Genomic DNA, 22,727 nt, shown 5'->3' on the forward strand with positions numbered 1-22,727 from the left:
TATATGCAATGGGCAAAAAAAAAGAAGTTCTTCCCGCCTCTCATTTTTAGAGGCAGGAAGAGCTCAATATCGGAATCCTTCAGTTTAATGACTTGATCTTTACACTATTAGGCTTCTTGATTCACCACGAAAAGAAGTATAAAATGGGCTATCTCAAACAAATTGACATTGAAAACTTCAAGTCATGGCGAGGGAAGAATGTAATCGGTCCTTTTATGAGATTTAATTGTATAATCGGGCCTAACGGCACTGGTAAGTTAACTTTGTACCATCAATGGTTGCCAGCTAACGTTAGCTGTCGATCCTACTAGCATTTTAGCACTTTGCACTCTTTTATACAGTATGATCAATATTAAGAAATAATTAATATAATGCATATGTTAAATAAAACCAGTTATGTTAGACCATAATGAGTCTCTAAAATATACTCTTTTACCCCTAAGTTTAAACTAAGTTAACTTTTGTACCATCAATGCTAATGTTAGCTGTCGGTGCTACTAGCATGTTAGTTTAGCTTAATTATTATTAAGCTAGTTTTACGTTTTCCTAGGTCCAAAATATGCTCTTATACAGTATGAACATTATTAAGACATACTAAATATAATGCTTATGTAAATAATAAATCATGATTTATGTCAGAGCATCAATATTCTGTGTAAAACACACTGTTAAAGGGTATTTAATAGTAATGTATCATGATTTTAACTTCACGAGGCCACTCCTTATATGGAGGTTAGTTTAGTTAACTTATCTCTAATGTTAAGCCGGCTATGAAACCAATTCTAGGCAAATCCAACGTGATGGACGCCATAAGTTTCGCCTTGGGGGAGCGGGCTACCTTTCTGCGGGTGAAGCAACTCCGGGACCTGATCTACGGAGCCCACATCGGGAGGCCTGTGCCCGACACCACCAGGGTCTCCTTGCGGTACTGCGATCAGGAGGACCAGGAGACCGTGTTCTGTAGGAGTATTTTTGGTCAGTTTATAAGTTTATCTTATTATCTGAGCATTCATATGGTTAACTGTTCAGAAAGCAGCAGGTGGTTCAATGGAGTGCAGGACAAGGTCTGCAAATAACTGTTATTTTCAATACAAATAAATATGTTGAATATATTCTAGAATATTCGATCTAGTTTTACAGTCTTAGAAGATATTGCCAAATATCCATTAAAATGTTATCCTAAAACCCACATTTATTCAGTTTAATATGATGGAAAGCAGGAAATCATCATTTTGGAGAGGCAGAAAACGAATATTTTTGCTTAAAAAGTTACTTTGATTGTAAAAAGTAGTCGATTAGATGGATAGTTATTCATTGCACCTCTAGTTGCCTAGAAACATATTCTATACATAGATTAGTCATAATGATGAAACTACACATTTGCTTGTTTCTGTTTGTTTTTAAGGATTCTGTATATTTTTTCAAGTCTTGGGGTAAAAAAGCAAAAAATATGTTTTATCTGCCATGTTTTAATAAATCATCTGATGCCAAATATTTTATTATTCAAGGGGACTCTTCTGAGTATCGCATCAATGGTGTACATGTCTCTCTGGCCAAATACTTGGAGGCGCTGCAGAAAATCGGCATTGTGACCAAAGCTCGAAACTGTCTGGTGTTCCAGGTAAACACTACTGTTAACATTTGGGTGGTACTCTTGAATATATGTTGTATAGAATATGAAGTCGGAGGTATCAAGATTGTAGGTATATAAAAACCAAGGACAGATTGTCATGCTGTGAGAACTCTGTTGCTAAATTAATGTCAAGTACTCTGTCTGAATAAATACTATAAATTACAATGGTATATATTTGCACTCAAACGTACAGCAGCACAACACATATAAGAATATACACCTTTGATAATAGTATAATATACACCTTACTAGTTGTGTAGTAATAATACCTTACAAACAAGTCTGTACATCATTGTTCTCATCACAAGGGGGCAGTGGAGTCCATCGCTCTGAAGGACCCAAAGGAGAGGACCAAGATGTTCGAGGTCATCAGTCAGTCTAAAGAGTATGCTGCAGAGTATGATCAGAAGAAAAAGGCGATGATGAAGGCCAAAGAGGACACTCAATTTCAATTCAACAGGAAGAAATCTGCTACTATGGAGAGGAAACATGTGTCGCAGGAAAAAGTAGAGGTAAAGTCATCACACAAAAAGAGCAGAATAATCTTTCTGCACTCTCAGCTACAGGGGCTTGTTCACAGTGGTGTAGTGGGGATTTTTTTACTGGGTGGACGCTATTTTAGTTAGGTCATCCCAAACAATGCCACAAGTGTGCACACTCGCAGTGCACTCACAACACGGGCAGACAGGTCTACAGAAACTATGCTTAGTCCTACTTTAGTTACTGTGCTGCAAAAAGCAGACGCCGCTGCGCTCAACACACACAGACTCAAAACCATGGACACACCGGCACGTAAGTTACATAAACAATCTATAGGCCTAAGTTGCATAAATGCTTGAGCTACAGTATTGCAACTAAGCAGACAGCGCTGCTTCTCTCTCTCTATCTCCACTTTCAAAATCTATTTAAAACTCATAAGAAACAAACTAAATTGCGCGTGATGACGACTCATAATTTTTTAAGGAAATCGTTTTTATTTTTGTATTATAATTACTGTGAAATGTATTATGTTTTCGTCATTATTGCATCAAATACACACTTGCAACTGATAACATTGGCAATGATTTAATATTTATTAGACTATTCAAAAAAAATCCTGCTTCAAAAAACTGGGGGCTCCAAATAAGTGGCGGAACGGCGATCCCCCGCGTCCAACGACCACTACACCACTGCTTGTTCACTTCAGTTTCCAAAGTCACCACAACCTTGCAGGTATTTCCTGGCAGCTTCGTTTATAACCACTCGCTGACAAATTAGGTGTCTGGCTCAGAGCAGGTGGCTTGAATAATTGGAGTGGAGGAGGCAAGGCTCCTTCAGTACTATCTAGGGATGTCCCCATCAAAGATTTTTACCCAAAGATCCCTATTCAAGTCATTTAATATAAAGTCCTAATCACATAGTATATTTTCCTAGATACTACAGCTAGACAGTGCAGAGTTTAATCATATTACAGTAATTAAAATCTATCAAATGTGTGTGCTTACTATTAAGTATTAACTTTCTTACATACTGACTACACCCTACTCTGGAAACCCACCTATCATTTTTTTCAAACTTTTTTTAATTTAAGTTTTTGGTTCATTCTGGGTTGCGACGCACGCTGTCTCTGTTAATGTAGCATCTGAAATACCTTTATTTGTACTTATATTACTGATTTATGTGTGTTCACTTTTCTCTGTGTGCGGCGAAACAAGCTCGCCAAAATGGCTTCACCGGTCTGGCAGTTTTTTAAGGTGTCCGAAAAAGACAGTAAAATAGCGGTATGCGACGTGTGTGAAGCAGAAATACTGCAGCTCCACCCGCTGTGACGGACCGGTGAGCGGAGCAACACACACACTGAGAGTTAGACCTAACACACTTAGCTATTTTATATACCTCTGGAACAAGCTAAACTAGTTATAAATATATTTATTCTTCACTGTTGGGTCTCAAATTACTGGATCAGTGAGCTGCATGAGACGATACTGACGGGCTGTTAGGAGAGAGAGAGAGAGGGGGAGAGAGAGAGAGGGGGGGGGAGAGAGGGGGAGAGAGAGGGAGAGAGAGCGAGGGGGGGGGGGAGAGAGGGGGAGAGAGGGCTTCCGCTCATTTCTCCCGTGTTATTATCCAAAGTTAATGTAAACTTGAATAATGTACTTCATTTGAATGTAATAATGATGTTGGTTGTTGTTTGTGGAAGCTCCAGTGAATGAGCATTAACTGAGTTTTAAACATCACTTTAAATGGAAGATCCCCATAGGCCCCGCCTACTCAATCGGATCGGCTATCGGCCGGCCGATACTGATTCCGGTGATCGGCCCCAAAATTGGCGATCGGAGCATCCCTAATACATACATATTTGCATGCATATTTTTATATATATTTGTGTTTCTATTCGAGATTGTGGGAAACGGTATTTCGATCTCTGTCTCTACACACAAACTGAAAGATTGACAATAAAGTTGACTTTGACTTGAACCCACTTGTCCAGGCCCAGAAGTACCAGGCACTGGTGGACGAGTTTGAAAAGAACCGGCTGCAGCTGAGCCTGGCGGAGCTCTTCCACAACGAGAAGGGGGTCCGCGGCTTCAGCGACACCGTGACGGAGAAACGGCAGGTCGCAGCCGCTCAGAGCAACAAGCTGCTGAAAGCTGAGCAGAAGCACAAAATCTTCAAGAAGGAACATGGACGACTCAGCAGAGAGCAGCAGCAAGTGGACAAGGAGATCCGGTGTGTTTGATTTAAAAATCATAACAGTGGGAAGAAATGTAGTATATCATAAAATACCGCAAAGTAGGGGGGGAGCATGTGGGAACAAATTTACTTTCTCAATGTTTTTGATGAAATACTCTTCTATAAATATAACGACAATATTGTAAGGTTGACTATTGGTGCTTTCTCAAAATGTTTAGACGATGAGGTTTTTGATGAATAATCAAAGTAACGTGGATAAAAAGGCTCAGTAGGTAAAAGCAAATAATAAAACAACTAGAACAGTCTGGTAAGTTAAAAGAATGAAATAATTGTACTGTCATGCAACCTTTAAAACAAGGAAAATAACTTCCCTTAGATATTACGATATCCAATATGTAGAATGATTTATAGTTGTATATCATGATATGCCTAGCAATAAGCTAAAGTAAAGCTAATTATTGTATTTAATATGTTTGTATTTGTCCTCAAAAGCTGATTTGTGTCTCTTTGTAGGGATGTATAACAGTAATACCTCCTATGTTAGCATTTGTTCATCATAATAATACATTTACTTTATAGTGCAGTTTTTAGGTGCTCAAACACACTTCACATATACAGGGTTTACTGACTTAATAAATCACACACAACCAAAACAATACATTAAATAGACTCAGGCTGGAAAACAGCTCTCTCTCTCTATCTATCTATCCATCTATCTATCCATCCATCTATCCATCCATCCATCTATCCATCTATATCTGGCCATCTATCTATCCATCCATCCATCTATCCATCTATCCATCCATCCATCTATCTATCCATCTATCCATCCATCCATCTATCTATCCATCCATCCATCTATCCATCTATCTATCCATCCATCCATCTATCCATCTATCCATCTATCCATCCATCCATCCATCCATCCATCCATCCATCCATCCATCCATCCATCCATCCATCCATCCATCCATCTATCTATCCATCCATCCATCTATCCATCTATCTATCTACAGTATCTATCTATCCATCTATCTATCTATCCATCTATCTATTAGGGCTGTCCCGAATACCATTTTTCGGGATCCGGATATTCGGTAGTAATCAGCAGCTAATATTCGAATATTCGGTGCGGAGCGATTTGTATTTTTTTTATATAAAAATATTTTTCTAAAAAATATTTTTTTTCCAAAAGGTTTCATAACACGCTCCGAATCTGAGACACCTGACGACACGCTGTTAAGCAGAAGCGCAGAAAGAGCATACTATTACGATTTATATGTATTTATTGTCTCAGTACTCGCAAACATTCAAACTAAATGTGTCCTCTGTAGGGTAACTGTAGGGTCTGCTGTATTGTTGAGGATGTTGATGGCTGGGATGCGTGGGGATGCACCTATGGACACAAGTTATTATTAGGCTGAGCTACTCAACTTTATGCCAATAATTGCCTTAGCCCCAGATGTTCCCACATTTCTCCTATTATTTTCACTATTCGGATAAAATAAAAAAACTAATATAAAAAAACTATTTGGTTGCTTGCTTGCAACTGTTTTCCAAGCAAAGTAAGTTCACGTTTTTATCATGTGTAACGTTACTGTTTAAACGGTGGATAAAGCAGCTTCATCATGGCAACTTGATAACAGCTAAGCTAAGCTAGGCTACTACTTACAGCATCCAGGTGACTTTTCAGAGTTGTTGTGCCACCGTGGTAGGCCAGTTTCTTATCGCATATTTGGCACATATTCTTCTTACCGTCTTCCAATTTAAAATGGTCCCACACAGCTGAAGTCTTCCGCATTTTGTGGGTGAAGCGAGGTGAAGGGTGCCGTTTGCGTTCGTGACTGAGTGGACGCGATGTCAGGAGCACAGGCTGAGATTGTATATATTTCCACATTTTAACAGTGCAATTCAAAAGTATAAATATAGTATAAGAATATGGCAATTCGCTTTTATTAATAGCATACATTTAGAAAAAAAAGATTATTTTTGGGAAAAAAAACGAATAATGAAATTGAAACCCGAATAGTTGGCCAACGAACGAATATTCGGGTACAGCCCTACTTTCTATCCATCCATCCATCCATCCATCCATCCATCCATCCATCTATCTATCTTATCCATCCATCTCTCTATCTATCTATCCATCCATCCATCTATCCATCCATCTATCCATCTATCTATCCATCCATCTATCTGTCCATCTATCTATCCATCCATCTATCTATCCATCTATCTATCCATCAATCTATCTATCTATCTATCCATACATCTATCCATCTATCTATCCATCCATCTATCTATCTATCCATTTATCTATCTATCCATCTATCTATCTATCTATTAGCGGTGTAACGGTTCACAAACATTTAGGCTCGGTAAGTACCTCGGTTTTAGGTCACGGTTCGGTACGTTTTCGGTACAGCAGAAAAAATTATCAAAAAACATAAAATATTATTAAACTGTGAATAATGTATTCACTCAAATAAATACAAAATATAATAAAATAAACATTAAAGCGCAGCATTTCGATGAACTGAAATTATATATTTGAACTGTACTGTACTAGTTTGACATTATGACTTGCTTGTCATTGTATTTTCATGTTTTTTTAAAGAAAGATTAACTTGTCCACATTGCTTGCCGAAAAGGCAGATCTGCTGGCACTAACAATGTCTCCTGCTGTGGAGAACACCCTCTCGCTTTTTGCGAGTGGTGGAGGCTGTGGGAGTTGGGTTTGCACTTCAGTCATCTTCTTTTGGTACCGGTGATATTCACGTTCAGGTGATACCTTTTCAATTGAGTGTGCAAGTTTGATGTATTGGCAGCTGCGTAACCAATTTTAGTTGAACAATGCCGACCAACCGCTTTGGTTTGGTCCACCTGTCTTTGTCCGTCATCCTTGTACGTAACTGCGAAACCATAAATGTTCCCAAACCGGAGACTGAAATTATGCTGGAGGATTTTCGAGCTCAACTTGATATGCGTTCACCATTTCAACAGTTCCTCAAATTACTGACTAAATATGAACGCATCCCTGTGACCAGCTCTCATAGTATGCCTCTCGTCCAATGAAATGACTTGCTCGCTCTATGACGCGTTGAACCCAATGTGAGCAAATTACACTGAGCACTGCGACGCCGCACCTTAGATTACTTCCAAAAAGCTGTTCACGTTCTCAGTTTTTTAGGTTTAACGCTATGTTCGTTCGGTACACTTCGGTACACACGTGTACCGAACCGAAGGACCCATACCGAATAATTTCGGTACGAATACGTATACCGTTACACCCCTACTATCTAGGTCCTATTCATCTATCTATCTATCTATCTATCTATCCATCTATCTATCTATCCATCTATCTATCTATCTAATAAAAATACATGGACATTAACACTTACATTACTATTATAACTTGGTCTCCTCTCACTCTGCTCCAGCGCCCAGGAGCACGCCCTGTCCCAGTGTCGATCCCAGTACATCAGAGCCAAGGTTAACACCTCCCATCAGATGAAGAAGGCCGAGGGGCTCCGCACTGCTCTGAGGAAGATTCAGAAACTGATGGCTTTCAAAGAGCAGGAGCTGGCCGAGGGACGGGAGGAGATCGGTGAGCTGGAGCGCTCCTGGAGGAACTACGAGAAGCAGGTCCAGCAGGAAGGAGCCGCCCTGGGGAGAGACATCGAGCTGGACGAGAGTCAGGTGAGTTCACTCAAACCAGAAGTAATTATTTATGGTGACAAATAGGGATGCTCCGATTGCCAATTTTGGGGGCGATCGCCGGAATCAGTATCGGCCGATACCGATGGCCGATCCGATCGACTGGGTGGGGCCTATGGGGATCTTCCATTTAAAGTGATGTTTACAACTCAGATAATGGGGCTCATTCACTGGAGCTTCCACAAACAACAAGCAACATCATTATTACATTCAAATGAAGTACATTATTCAAGTTTACACTAACTTTGGAGAATAACACGGGAGAAATGAGCGGAAGCGCTCTCTCCCCCTCTCTCCCCCCCTCTCTCTCTCTTTCTCTCCTGACAGCCCGTCAGTATCGTCTCATGCAGCTCACTAATCCAGTAATGAGTGACCCGACAGTGAAGAATAAATATATGTATAACTAGTTTAGCTTGTTCCAGAGGTCGATAAAATAGCTAAGTGTGTTAGGTCTAACTCTTAGTGTGTGTGTTGCTCCGCTCACCGGTCCGTCACAGCGGATGGAGCTGCAGGATTTCTGCTTCACACACGTTGCATACCGCTATTTTACTGTCTTTTTCGGACACCTTAAAAAACTGCCAGACTGGTGAAGCCATTTTGGCCCGCTTGTTTTGCATCATCATTTTACGTCATGCAGTGTTGTAGTCAAGTCACCAATTCACGAGTCCAAGTCACTCTCGAGTCACCAAGGGAGAGTCGTAGTCGAGTCCGAGTCCAAGTCCGAGTCACCCAAGGAGTGTCCGAGTCGAGTCCGAGTCATCATTACCTGTGTTCGAGTCCGAGTCCAAGTCCGAGTCACCTAAGAAGAGTCCAAGTCAAGTCCGAGTCACAAGTCTTCATTTATTAACCTTCGTGGATATATGTTGAAATGTAGCTGCTCCTCTACATTGCTTTTATCCTATCATGTTATACTAATCTGTCTATTGAACTGCTGTGAAGCGAGTTTGGCTACAATTCTTATAGGTGCTATACAAATATAACGCTCATTACTGTTATTAATATTATTATTATATATAAATATTAAATAAACTATATGTAAAATGAGTTACCTTTTAAAGAAGTGATTATATTTGAATGCCAATATTTTCCTATGGTAAAGTTTTCGTTTTGCACTTTTATTTTGATAGTAATAAGATCGGGACTCATATTTTGAAGGAACTTTTACCGGTTAAATCGGTTTACTGATAAAGATTTAACCCCAGAAAGCACATGGCTACTTAGCATGCAAAATGACGTCATTCTGCATGTTAAGTAGCCGTGTGCTTTCGTTTTATCGGCTGAATCTTTATTTATTGATTAGATCACGTTATGATAGTGTTCAAGACAGCCGTGTGAACTCGATCCTTAGAGTAATGTGTTACAGAGCCTTCTCTTCAATATTGTTTCCACATAACGAGCATTTTGCGCAGCTCTTTTCTCATGTGGAAGCAGAATGTGTGAAAGCATACAGCACGATGCGGGGTGTGTCTCTAGACATCTCTAGACTGGAATAGCGGGGCCCAGTCCGTGAACCCGCCTCACAGGTGCACATGCCAGGATAGAGGTCATCAGACTCCAGAGAAAACTTGCTCGAGTCCGAGTCGGAGCGTCAATGTACAAGTCGAGTCCGAGTCATCGTGGGGGGAAAAATTCACGAGTCCAAGTCGCGTCAATCAGTGCGCGAGTCCGAGTCGAGTCACGAGTCCCGAAAATCGGCACCCGAGTCCGAGTCCAGGAGTTGAGTGCTCCATCTCTGACGTCATGCGATCGGCTCTCACGATCGGCCTTTATAGAGAGCACCGATCGATCGTCAGAGAGTGAATATCGCTCGATATCAATCGGAGCATCCCTAGAGACAAATATCACTGATAGGAAGTTGGAGGCTGGTGTTTAACTATAGTCCTTTCACTTTTAAAAGCAGAAAGTACTCAGGAGTTGAGGCATTTGTATAGCGACAAAAAACTCCTCATATTGTATGGCTATGTTTCTTTTTTACCTTTGGCTTCAGTTAAATAAAACTCTTAACAATACATATCAGAAATGTGCTTGGTTCCACAAATGACCTACATAACACCTAAAACAAACAAAAGACCCTTAAAACTGAATAAATGCTCCCAAAATACATATTCCATTCATCTAAACGTGGATCAAATTGGCAACATACAGTAAATACTTTAGTTCCCTATATATTTATGATAGATTTGGGGATTTTGTTCTGATATATGCATCCTGAATATCCACTACAGTACATAGATTTCATGTAATCTTATCTAACCAACCATACTTCAGTTGCAACTGAATAAATATTAAGCTGAGGCCAACATGTACATGGTCCAGGAATCAGACAGCAGAAAGTCAGTGTTTATATATGTTTAAGTGAATTCTTCTTGTAATTCTGCCACAGGTAGAGCGATACAAAGAGCTGAAGGAGCTGGCCCGGATGCAGGGAGCCGTCTTCACGCAGCAGGCGGAGAAGCTGCACTGGGAGGTGAGAGCGGACCGGGAGAAGATGGCGTTCGACCAGCGGAGGAAGAAGGAAGTGGAGGTACTGTCAGAGCTGATGCTACACATCTTTGAAGTGAATCACCATGGATTGGACAGCAATATGTTTCACAATGAGATAACTATTATTAACAATGTATGAAAACATCTACATATCAGTTTTCAAGTTCTTATATACTGTACATATTGAGCAGTTACAAATTAACATAGTTGTTTATTTGGAGTTTGTGTCCAGCTCAGTTTTTTCTTCTCTAACAACATTTTTCCGTTTCTTTAGCTGCTAAATGCTTCACTTTGTTTACCAGCTTGTCTATCTTTTTGTCAATCTACTGTTTTGCTGATGAGAAGTTAGTATACAGTGGCTTTTTAGAGGAAACCCTGCATGCTGCAGCTGAAACACGAGTGAATCAAAAATATATTATCGATGCCTAATTGTACCACTCTCGAAACATCGTCTATCGTAAGCCAGAGTTCCCGTTAGAATATTTTTTTACCCGTCAAAATGTCCATTCAAGTTTAAATCTTCCGGACAAAATGACAAAAGTGCCGGTCAAAGGACTTAAAACAAATTGATATGATTCGATATTAAACAAACTAATTATAGTAGATTAACTACATTATTCAAAAGTGAACAGTAACTTATAATAACACGGGAATAATAAACGGAGCGCTCTCTCCCTCTCCTGACAGCCCGTCAGTATCATGCACCTCGCGGATCAGTAATGAGTGACCCGACAGTAAAACTAAACATATCTATAACTAGTTACGGTAGTTTGAGAGGTAATTAAAATAGCTACGTGTGATATTCTAACCTGAAGTGTGTGTTTTGTTCCGCTCACCGCTGCATGTGATCATGCAGAGCTGCGTGTCGACTCGTCAGTAGGAGCTGATCTCTCTCTCCCGTCAGATTAGACGCGTTTATGTCCATATCGATCAGACCTAGTTAGTTCTAGCTAATGATATGACTACCTGCTTATTAAAAGACACCTAAACAATAAGCGTTGCTATGCAACCGGGCGAGGCCACAAAGTGTAGCGCAGCATTATGCATTTGTTTACATGCCCACCGGAACCCCGAGACATTACCAACAGATCAACGCACAATCAACCCATACAATTAAATTCACTTCAAGTTTATTTATATAGCCCAAAATCACAAATGCTATTTGTCTCAGAGGGCTTCACAAGTCCATCCATCCATCCATCCATCTTCTCCCGCTTATCCGTGGTCGGGTCGCGGAGGTAGCAGTTCCAGCAGAGAGCCCCAAACTTTCTTTTCCCTGGCCACATCAACCAGCTCTGACTGGGGGATCCCAAGGCGCTCCCAGGCCAGAGAAGAGATATAATCCCTCCATCTGGTTCTAGGTCTACCCCTTGGTCTCTTCCCAGCTGGACGTGCCTGGAACACCTCCCTAGGGAGGCGCCCAGGTGGCATCCTAACTAGGTGCCCGAACCACCTCAACTGGCTCCTTTCGACGCGAAGGAGGAGCGGTTCAACTCCGAGTCCCTCCCGGATGACCGAACTTCTCACCTTATCCCTAAGGGAGACACCAGCCACCCTGCGGAGAAAACCCATCTCGGCCGCTTGTACCCGCGATCTCGTTCTTTCGGTCATGACCCATCCTTCATGACCATAGGTGAGGGTAGGAACGAAAATGGCCCGGTAGACAGAGAGCTTTGCCTTTTGGCTCAGCTCCCTTTTCGTCACAACGGTGCGGTAAAGAGACTGCAGTACCGCTCCCGCTGCTCCGATTCTCCGACCCATCTCACGCTCCATTGTTCCCTCACTCGAGAACAAGACCCCGAGATACTTGAACTCCTTCACTTGGGGTAAGGACTCATTCCCTACTTGGAGTGGACAGTCCATCGGTTTCCTGCTGAGAACCATGGCCTCAGATTTGGAGGTGCTGATCCTCATCCCAGCCGCTTCACACTCGGTTGCGAACCGATCCAGTGAGTGCTGAAGGTCGCAGACCGATGAAGCCATCAGAACCACATCATCTGCAAAAAGCAGTGGTGCAATCCTTAGTCCACCGAACTGCAGACCCCCTCCCCCACGACTACGCCTCGAAATCCGATCCATGTATATTACAAACAGGATTGGTGACAAAGCGCAGCCCTGGCGGAGGCCAACCCTCACCTGAAATGGGTCCGACTTACTGCCGAGGACCCGGACACAGCTCTCGCTTTGGGAGTACAGAGATTGGATGGCCCTGAGTAGAGACCCCCTCACCCCATACTCCCGCAGCACCTCCCACAGTGACTCCCTTGGAACCCGGTCATATGCCTTCTCCAAGTCTACAAAACACATGTAGACTGGATAAGCATACTCCCAGGCACCCTCCAGGATCCTTGCGAGAGTAAAAAGCTGATCCGTCGTTCCACGACCAGGACGGAATCCGCATTGTTCCTCCTCAATCTGAGGTTCGACAATCGGCCTGACCCTCCTTTCGAGTACCTTAGAGTAAACTTTCCCGGGGAGGCTGAGTAGTGTGATGCCTCGGTAATTGGCACACACCCTCTGATCCCCCTTTTTGAAAAGGGGAACCACCACTCCGGTCTGCCACTCCTTCGGTACTGTTTCCGACTTCCACGCAACGTTGATGAGACGTGTCAACCATGACAGTCCCTCAACACCCAGAGCCTTCAGCATTTCTGGGCGGATCTCATCCACCCCCGGGGCTTTGCCACTGTGAAGTTGTTTGACGACCTCAGTGACCTCCCCCCGGGAGATTGGTGTCGATCCCCCTTCATACTCCAGCTCTGCCTCTAACATAGAGGGCGGAGTTGTCGGGTTCAGGAGTTCCTCAAAGTGCTCCTTCCAACGCCCTAACACTCCATCAGTTGAGGTCAACAACGTCCCATCCTTACTGTACACAGCTTGGATGGTTCCCTGCTTCCCCCTCCTGAGGTGTCGGACAGTTTTCCAGAACAACTTTGGTGCCGCCCGAAAGTCTTTTTCCATGTCTTCTCCGAACTTCTCCCACACCCGCTGCTTTGCCTCGGCCACGGCTGAGGCTGCTGCCCTTCGGGCCTGTCGGTACCTTGCAACTGCCTCGGGAGTCCCCCGGGATAACAAATCCCTGAAGGCCTCCTTCTTCAGTCGGACGGCTTCCCTGACCACCGGTGTCCACCAGGAGGTTCGAGGGTTACCGCCCCTTGAGGCACCTAGGACCTTGAGACCACAGCTCCCCGCCGCGGCTTCGGCAATAGAGGCTTTGAACACCGACCACTCTGGTTCAATGTCCCCAACCTCCACAGGAATGCCCGAAAAGCTCCGCCGGAGGTGTGAGTTGAAGGCCTCCTGAACTTGGGCCTCCTCCAGACGTTCCCAGTTCACCCGAACTACACGTTTGGGCTTACCAGGTCTATCCAAAGGCTTCCCCCGCCACTCGACCCAACTCACCACCAGATGGTGATCAGTTGACAACTCCGCCCCTCTCTTTACCCGAGTGTCCAAAACATACGGCCTCAGGTCCGATGATACGATAACCAAATCGATCATGGACCTTCTGCCTAGGGTGCTCTGGTACCACGTACACTTATGAGCATCCTTATGTTCGAACATGGTGTTTGTTATGGCCAATCCATGACTAGCACAGAAGTCCAGTAACAAACCACCACTCCGGTTCAGATCAGGGGGGCCGTTCCTCCCAATCACTCCCCTCCAAGTGTCTCCATCATTGCCCACATGTGCGTTGAAGTCTCCCAGCAAGATTAAAGAGTCCCCTTCAGGAGCCCCATACAGGACTCTTTCCAGGGTCTCCAAGAAGGCCGTATACTCTGAACTGCTGTTGGGTGCATAAGCACACACAACAGTCAGAGTTTTCCCCCCCATAACCCGCAGGCGTAGGGAGGCAACCCTCTCGTCCACTGGGGTAGACTCCAACAACGAAGCACCCAACCGGGGACTTGTGAGTATCCCCACACCCGCCCGGCGCCTCACACCTTGAGCAACTCCGGAGAAGAATAGAGTCCAACCCCTATCCAGAAGTAAGGTTCCAGAGCCGACGCTGTGCGTAGAGGTGAGCCCAACCAGATCCAACTGGTAACGCTCCACCTCCCGCACAAGCTCCGACTCCTTCCCCCCCAGAGAGGTGACGTTCCACGTCCCCAAAGCCAGCTTCTGTCGCCCGGGTCTGGTCCGTCGAGACCCTCTGCCTTCACTGCCACCCTTCTGGCAGCGCACCCGACCCCATTGCTGTTTCCCGTAGGTGGTGGGCCCGCGGGACGGAGAAGCGGAGGTGTTGCCCACGTTGCCTTTTCGGGCTGTGCCCGGCCGGGCTCCGTGGCAAGCCCGGCCACCAGACGCTCGCCGACGAGTCCTCCTTCTGGGCCTGGCTCCAAAAGGGGACCCCGGGCTTCCTCCGGGCCGGGTATCCTCACTTCGTGTGTCGTCTTTCATGAGGTCTTTTGAACCAATCTTAGTCTGGCCCCTTGCCTGAGACCAATTTGCCATGGGAGACCCTACCAGGAACACAAGGTTCCAGACAACACAGCCCCCAGGTTCATCAGGGCACACAAACCTCTCTACCACGGTAAGGTGCTGGTTCTTCAGAGAGGGCTTCACAAGTCAACAAACACAATTGGCAATGTAAAACAATGAAAAAACAATAAACGTATCTTACAAGATCATTGTGAAAATACCAATTTAAAAAGAAACATAACACAATGACACAAATACAGTTAGAGTAAAATAAATACAATTCTATAAAACGAAGGGTCCATGAGGATGTATAAAAGGGGTTTAAAACCAGTCTTAACTGTACGCTGTACTAAAAAGGAAAGTCTCTAACCTACTCTTAAATGTGTGAACACTGTCTACCTCCCTAATCGTCACTGGAAGTTGATTCCAGAGGAACGGGGCTTGGTAGCCGAAAGCTCTAATACAGGACATCTTTTTCTCCACATTAAGTGTTAGACATTAGAATTGACTATTCTTGTCTAAGTCTAAGGGAGAGAGCGCTCCTTTTATTATTCCTGTGTTATTGGAAGTTACTGTACACTTTTGAATAATGTAGTTAATCTACTATAATTAGTTTGTTTAATATCGAATCATATCAATTTGTTTTAAAGCTCAATAAATAACAAAGACCTTTAACCGGCACTTTTCAAATTTTGTCCGGAAGATTTAAACTTTAACGGACATTTTGACCGGCAAAAAAATATTCTAACGGGAACTCTGATACAGTGGCTTTTTAAAGGAAACCCTGCATGCTGCAGCTGAAACACGAGTGAATAAAAAAGATATTATTGATGCCTCATTGTACCACTCTTGAAACATCGTCTGTCGTAGGCTGCCATCAGGAGCAACCAGACTCAGCTGCAGGATCTCACACGCAGAGCAGAGAAGCTAGAAGAGTACACCAAGTCCTGCAAGTACGTCAAGTGCACACATTTCACCACATGCAGCCCCTCATTTTCAAAGTAGGTGTTGATTGAACTCCACGGTTATTAATGAATTACCAGGTCGTCCCTGGAAGAGTTTCGTCAGAAGGAGGAGAGTCTGAGCACGGAGCTGCAGCGAGGCCGGCAGCGCAGCGAGGAGGTGAACCAGGAGCTGGGTCAGGTGCTGGAGGAGCTGGGGAACGCCCGCCTGGACAGCCTGGAGAGCCGGAGGACGCTGCAGCGCAAGGAGCTGATGGAGAAGCTGCGCAGACTCCACCCTGACACTGTGGTGAGAGACAGAGGGCAGCATGAGCAGGGATAACTTGGACCCATGTGCTGTGAAAGGCAGAAGACTGAAGGCCTATTTATTAACCCTTATGTTGTGTTCGGGTCTCCCGTGACCCGTTTCAAGTAAAAATGATATAATAACTACGCTCTAGTTTTTTGTATAGGCTTCATGATATCCTCCACAGCAGCTATATCAAAACTACAAACTGATTTTTTACAATTTTAGCCAAGTCTGAAGGTCTCTAAAAAAAAAAGGTGTATAATTTGGCGTTGGGTCTGGGGAGACCCAGCAGAATTATTGTGAGTGACTCGGGGTCAAATTTGGCCCAATCAAGATTCATCTTTGACTTTAGACACCCCACCCCCCCCTTCATCCACTGTAACAATCATTGTTCGCAACATGCACCTGGTCTCCCCTCCCTCTGCCCCCCCTCCCCCCACGAGAACTCGATCTTTCTCAAAGAATATGTACACTAACACTTGAACCTGAACACACACATACACGTGTGCAATATGTGGTGTAATGTGTTTTGGGCCAAAACATTCAATTACAACAGGATTGTACGGTTATGAATGCATTATAAGTTAGTTATGATGTAGTTCCAACAATATTGGATGATAGTCATTTTTTTGGTGTGTTTTGGACTGAGATAAATCATGGGTCAAAATTGACCCGCGAACACCATGAAGGGTAACAGCTTTCGAACACAACACAAGGGTTAAGAAAATAATCGTCTTATATAAAAGAAAAAACATCACAACCAACAACTGTATCTGATCCGATTTGCACACATATATTTTATAATATAATATTATCCTTTGTTTACACATTTGTATATTTGTTCTAACCTAAATATTTGTATGGTTCTTCCCTGTCCCAGTATGGTCGTCTGTCTGACCTGTGCAGCCCGACCCATAAGAAGTACCAGCTGGCCGTCATCAAGCTGTTTGGACACTTCATGAATGCCATCGTAGTGACTTCAGAGAAAGTGGCCCGGGACTGCATCACTTTCATCAAGGAGGAGCGAGCTGAACGTGAAACCTTCCTGCCCATCGACTACTTGAATGTAAGGACTTTTGGGAGATGTCAGTCATACACACAGATGCTTCAGTCAGTCGTACACACAGATGCTTCAGTCAGTCGTACACACAGATGCTTCAGTCAGTCGTACACACAGATGCATCAGTCAGTCGTACACACAGATGCTTCAGTCAGTCGTACACACAGATGCTTCAGTCAGTCGTACACACAGATGCATCAGTCAGTCGTACACACAGATGCTTCAGTCAGTCGTACACACAGATGCTTCAGTCAGTCAGTCGTACACACAGATGCATCAGTCAGTCAGTCGTACACACAGATGCATCAGTCAGTCGTACACACAGATGCATCAGTCAGTCAGTCGTACACAGAGATGCATCAGTCAGTCGTACACACAGATGCTTCAGTCAGTCGTACACACAGATGCATCAGTCAGTCGTACACACAGATGCATCAGTCAGTCAGTCGTACACACAGATGCTTCAGTCAGTCAGTCGTACACACAGATGCATCAGTCAGTCAGTCGTACACAGAGATGCATCAGTCAGTCGTACACCCAGATGCTTCAGTCAGTCGTACACACAGATGCTTCAGTCAGTCGTACACACAGATGCTTCAGTCAGTCGTACACACAGATGCTTCAGTCAGTCGTACACACAGATGCTTCAGTCAGTCAGTCGTACACAGAGATGTTTCAGTCAGTCAGTCGTACACACTAGAGATGTTAAGATTCACCGATTCGCATCGGTGCACCGGCATAAACGTTCAAGATGCGAGTGCACCGGTTGAAAGAGTGCACATCGGCTACAGTTTGGGTTGAACTCGCGATGCATCGATTGCGTAGCGTCTTTGCATCGGTAAAAAACCGATTCATTCATATAAAATCCCCTTATCTTGTCAACGTTCAGCAGAGACGATCTTTGATATTTGCTTCGCCACTACGGAGAACGAGAGTCTCAGTTATCAACACACACGGAAGTTGAGGAGAAAGAGAAACACAGCGCAGCGAAAAATACCTACAAATCAAACGTTTGGCAACACTTCGGATTGTTCAAGAAAGACGGTGTAATAGTCATTTATGCTATATAGTTGACCGCAGGTCATGGAGAGTAATAAGGTATCCGTAGACCTTTGTATGAGGTATCTTTATTACTTAACAGGTCTACAGCCATGATACATAGATCCATCCTAGATGCGGACTTGCATACACACAGTATCACTCCGCAGCCGCACCCCATCAGTAACGTCCTGATGGTATATGTGCGCGGCACTATTACTACAGACGGTCAACTTGAAAAATCACTCGCAAATTTTTAACGATGCCGAACCGCTTTAAAGTACACAAGTAGTACGAGGAACTTAGCGACGCACATAAAGAGGCGACATGGGGTCTGCGGCTGAAAAGAGAAACCTGAAAGTGAGGCATATGAGTTAAATCACTCAGTGAGGTGTTCTGTCAGAGAGAGGTGTTTAGCTTACAGCAGCCTGTGACGGCCAATAATAATTTAAATGTCTTCCTTACTGTAAGCAGTTATGAAATACCTGTTTGTGAAAGGTTATTTGTTTTCTTTATTGTTCAGATAGAAACCAATGCTTTCTGCTCACTGGTGTGTTAGCCTCTGAGTGTTAAGCACATCAGGCTGGCAGCTGTATGGGCATTGCTCTATGGTAGCTGTTATTTGCACATTGTTAATCATGAGCAATGCATCCTTACATTGTTTAACTGTGAGGTGTTATACAATTGTACTCTGGAGAGCTTTTAAAGGTAAAAAAATAAACGGCATGATGGGATGTGCAGTACCAAATATGTAAAGCACTTTTTTGTTAATATATGATTTGCTTAATATAAGGAATAAAACAAAAATCCTCTGTCGTACCATATTGAAGTATCATTATTTTTGCATCGTGTTGAATCGCATCGTATCGCCCCGAATCGCATAATGTTGAATCAAATCGTATCGAACTGTATCGCAACAGGGGTGAATCGTATCGTATCGCATCGCCTGGTGTTTCAAATGTATCGTTAATGTATCGTATCGTGGTAACGTATCGAGATGCGCATCGCATCGGCCTCAGTGATGGAGATGCACATCCCTAGTACACACAGATGCTTCAGTCAGTCGTACACACAGATGCTTCAGTCAGTCGTACACAGAGATGCATCAGTAAGTCGTACACACAGATGCATCAGTCAGTCAGTTGTACACACAGATGCTTCAGTCAGTCGTACACACAGATGCTTCAGTCAGTCAGTCGTACACACAGATGCATCAGTCAGTCGTACACACAGATGCTTCAGTCAGTCGTACACACAGATGCTTCAGTCAGTCGTACACACAGATGCTTCAGTCAGTCAGTCGTACACACAGATGCTTCAGTCAGTCGTACACACAGATGCTTCAGTCAGTCGTACACACAGATGCATCAGTCAGTCGTACACACAGATGCTTCAGTCAGTCGTACACACAGATGCTTCAGTCAGTCGTACACACAGATGCTTCAGTCAGTCAGTCGTACACACAGATGCTTCAGTCAGTCGTACACACAGATGCTTCAGTCAGTCGTACACACAGATGCATCAGTCAGTCAGTCGTACACACAGATGCTTCAGTCAGTCTTACACACAGATGCATCAGTCAGTCAGTCGTACACACAGATGCTTCAGTCAGTCTTACACACAGATGCATCAGTCAGTCAGTCGTACACACAGATGCTTCAGTCAGTCGTACACACAGATGCTTCAGTCAGTCAGTCGTACACACAGATGCTTCAGTCAGTCGTACACACAGATGCATCAGTCAGTCGTACACAGAGATGCTTCAGTCAGTCGTACACAGAGATGCTTCAGTCAGTCGTACACACAGATGCATCAGTCAGTCAGTCGTACACACAGATGCTTCAGTCAGTCTTACACACAGATGCATCAGTCAGTCGTACACAGAGATGCTTCAGTCAGTCGTACACAGAGATGCTTCAGTCAGTCGTACACACAGATGCATCAGTCAGTCAGTCGTACACACAGATGCATCAGTCAGTCAGTCGTACACACAGATGCATCAGTCAGTCAGTCGTACACACAGATGCTTCAGTCAGTCGTACACACAGATGCTTCAGTCAGTCGTACACAGAGATGCTTCAGTCAGTCGTACACACAGATGCTTCAGTCAGTCGTACACACAGATGCTTCAGTCAGTCGTACACACAGATGCTTCAGTCAGTCGTACACACAGATGCATCAGTCAGTCGTACACACAGATGCTTCAGTCAGTCGTACACACAGATGTTTCAGTCAGTCGTACACACAGATGCTTCAGTCAGTCGTACACACAGATGCTTCAGTCAGTCGTACACACAGATGCTTCAGTCAGTCGTACACACAGATGCATCAGTCAGTCGTACACACAGATGCTTCAGTCAGTCGTACACACAGATGCATCAGTCAGTCGTACACACAGATGCATCAGTCAGTCAGTTGTACACACAGATGCTTCAGTCAGTCGTACACACAGATGCTTCAGTCAGTCAGTCGTACACACAGATGCATCAGTCAGTCGTACACACAGATGCTTCAGTCAGTCGTACACACAGATGCTTCAGTCAGTCGTACACACAGATGCTTCAGTCAGTCAGTCGTACACACAGATGCTTCAGTCAGTCGTACACACAGATGCTTCAGTCAGTCGTACACACAGATGCTTCAGTCAGTCGTACACAGAGATGCTTCAGTCAGTCAGTCGTACACACAGATGCTTCAGTCAGTCGTACACACAGATGCTTCAGTCAGTCGTACACACAGATGCATCAGTCAGTCGTACACACAGATGCTTCAGTCAGTCGTACACACAGATGCTTCAGTCAGTCGTACACACAGATGCTTCAGTCAGTCAGTCGTACACACAGATGCTTCAGTCAGTCGTACACACAGATGCTTCAGTCAGTCGTACACACAGATGCATCAGTCAGTCAGTCGTACACACAGATGCTTCAGTCAGTCTTACACACAGATGCATCAGTCAGTCAGTCAGTCGTACACACAGATGCTTCAGTCAGTCTTACACACAGATGCATCAGTCAGTCGTACACAGAGATGCTTCAGTCAGTCGTACACAGAGATGCTTCAGTCAGTCGTACACACAGATGCATCAGTCAGTCAGTCGTACACACAGATGCTTCAGTCAGTCTTACACACAGATGCATCAGTCAGTCGTACACAGAGATGCTTCAGTCAGTCGTACACAGAGATGCTTCAGTCAGTCGTACACACAGATGCTTCAGTCAGTCGTACACACAGATGCATCAGTCAGTCGTACACACAGATGCATCAGTCAGTCAGTCGTACACACAGATGCTTCAGTCAGTCGTACACAGAGATGCTTCAGTCAGTCGTACACACAGATGCTTCAGTCAGTCGTACACACAGATGCTTCAGTCAGTCGTACACACAGATGCTTCAGTCAGTCGTACACACAGATGCATCAGTCAGTCGTACACACAGATGCTTCAGTCAGTCGTACACACAGATGTTTCAGTCAGTCGTACACACAGATGCTTCAGTCAGTCGTACACACAGATGCTTCAGTCAGTCGTACACACAGATGCTTCAGTCAGTCGTACACACAGATGCATCAGTCAGTCGTACACACAGATGCTTCAGTCAGTCGTACACACAGATGCATCAGTCAGTCGTACACACAGATGCATCAGTCAGTCGTACACACAGATGCATCAGTCAGTCGTACACACAGATGCTTCAGTCAGTCGTACACACAGATGCTTCAGTCAGTCGTACACACAGATGCATCAGTCAGTCGTACACACAGATGCATCAGTCAGTCGTACACACAGATGCTTCAGTCAGTCGTACACACAGATGCATCAGTAGATTAAATGGAACCATTGTTATTGTGTGCTCAGGTGAGTGCCCTGAATGATCGGCTGAGGGAGATTCCCGGGGCGAAGATGGCGGTGGATGTTGTTCAGATTAACAACGCTACGGGTGCCGCCCAGATGAGGAAGGTGGTGCAGTTTGTCTGTGGCAACTCGTTGGTGTGTGACACCATCAAAGAAGCAAAGAGTGTGGCCTTCGACGGGCGGGAGCGCAACAAGGTACGTTTTTCCCTCAAGACACAGACACCAAAGTTCAACTTTAAAGTCGGCACGGTGTTATGTTTTCTTACAGTGTTTTTAATTTATAAATAACAATGAGTTGTAATTGCAAACTGCATTACCCTTTTTATTTAAAATAATAGGCCTAGTATGATATGACAATAAACCTTTTGAATCTTAGAATCTAGTTGAGAGGAAAATAACCAACTGGCCTTAGGGCTACTGGAGTTAGTCTCTCTCTCTCTCCCCGCTCTCTCTCTCTCTCCCTCTTTCTCTCCCTCTCTCTCTCTCCTTCTCTCTCTCCCTCTCTCTTTCTCTCCCCCCCTCTCCCTCTCTCTCCCGCTCTCTCTCCCTCTCTCTCTCCCCCTCTCTCTCCCTCTCTCTCCCCCTCTCTCTCCCT

The 22,727-nt window shown here is 44.3% G+C and overlaps 1 protein-coding gene across 1 annotated transcript in view; it reads left to right on the forward strand.

Moving 5' to 3' along the window:
- Positions 1-26: 26 nt before the first annotated feature.
- The window catches only part of smc1b (structural maintenance of chromosomes 1B), a gene marked incomplete at its 3' end in the record, with an annotated part of 23,168 nt that continues 467 nt past the window's right edge, over positions 27-22,727 (forward strand). Inside the window, exons 1-11 of the mRNA XM_079684579.1 lie at positions 27-252; positions 787-975; positions 1,509-1,621; positions 1,942-2,145; positions 4,104-4,342; positions 7,747-8,005; positions 10,407-10,547; positions 15,800-15,882; positions 15,973-16,180; positions 17,061-17,246; positions 22,136-22,327. Of these exons, the coding sequence (XP_079540705.1) occupies positions 144-252; positions 787-975; positions 1,509-1,621; positions 1,942-2,145; positions 4,104-4,342; positions 7,747-8,005; positions 10,407-10,547; positions 15,800-15,882; positions 15,973-16,180; positions 17,061-17,246; positions 22,136-22,327 (1,923 nt within the window). The 5' untranslated portion in view covers positions 27-143. The remainder of the gene's footprint in view (positions 253-786; positions 976-1,508; positions 1,622-1,941; positions 2,146-4,103; positions 4,343-7,746; positions 8,006-10,406; positions 10,548-15,799; positions 15,883-15,972; positions 16,181-17,060; positions 17,247-22,135; positions 22,328-22,727) is intronic.

Source organism: Notothenia rossii, assembly GCF_949606895.1.
Source record: "Notothenia rossii genome assembly, chromosome: 5".
NCBI classification, from domain to species: domain Eukaryota; kingdom Metazoa; phylum Chordata; class Actinopteri; order Perciformes; family Nototheniidae; genus Notothenia; species Notothenia rossii.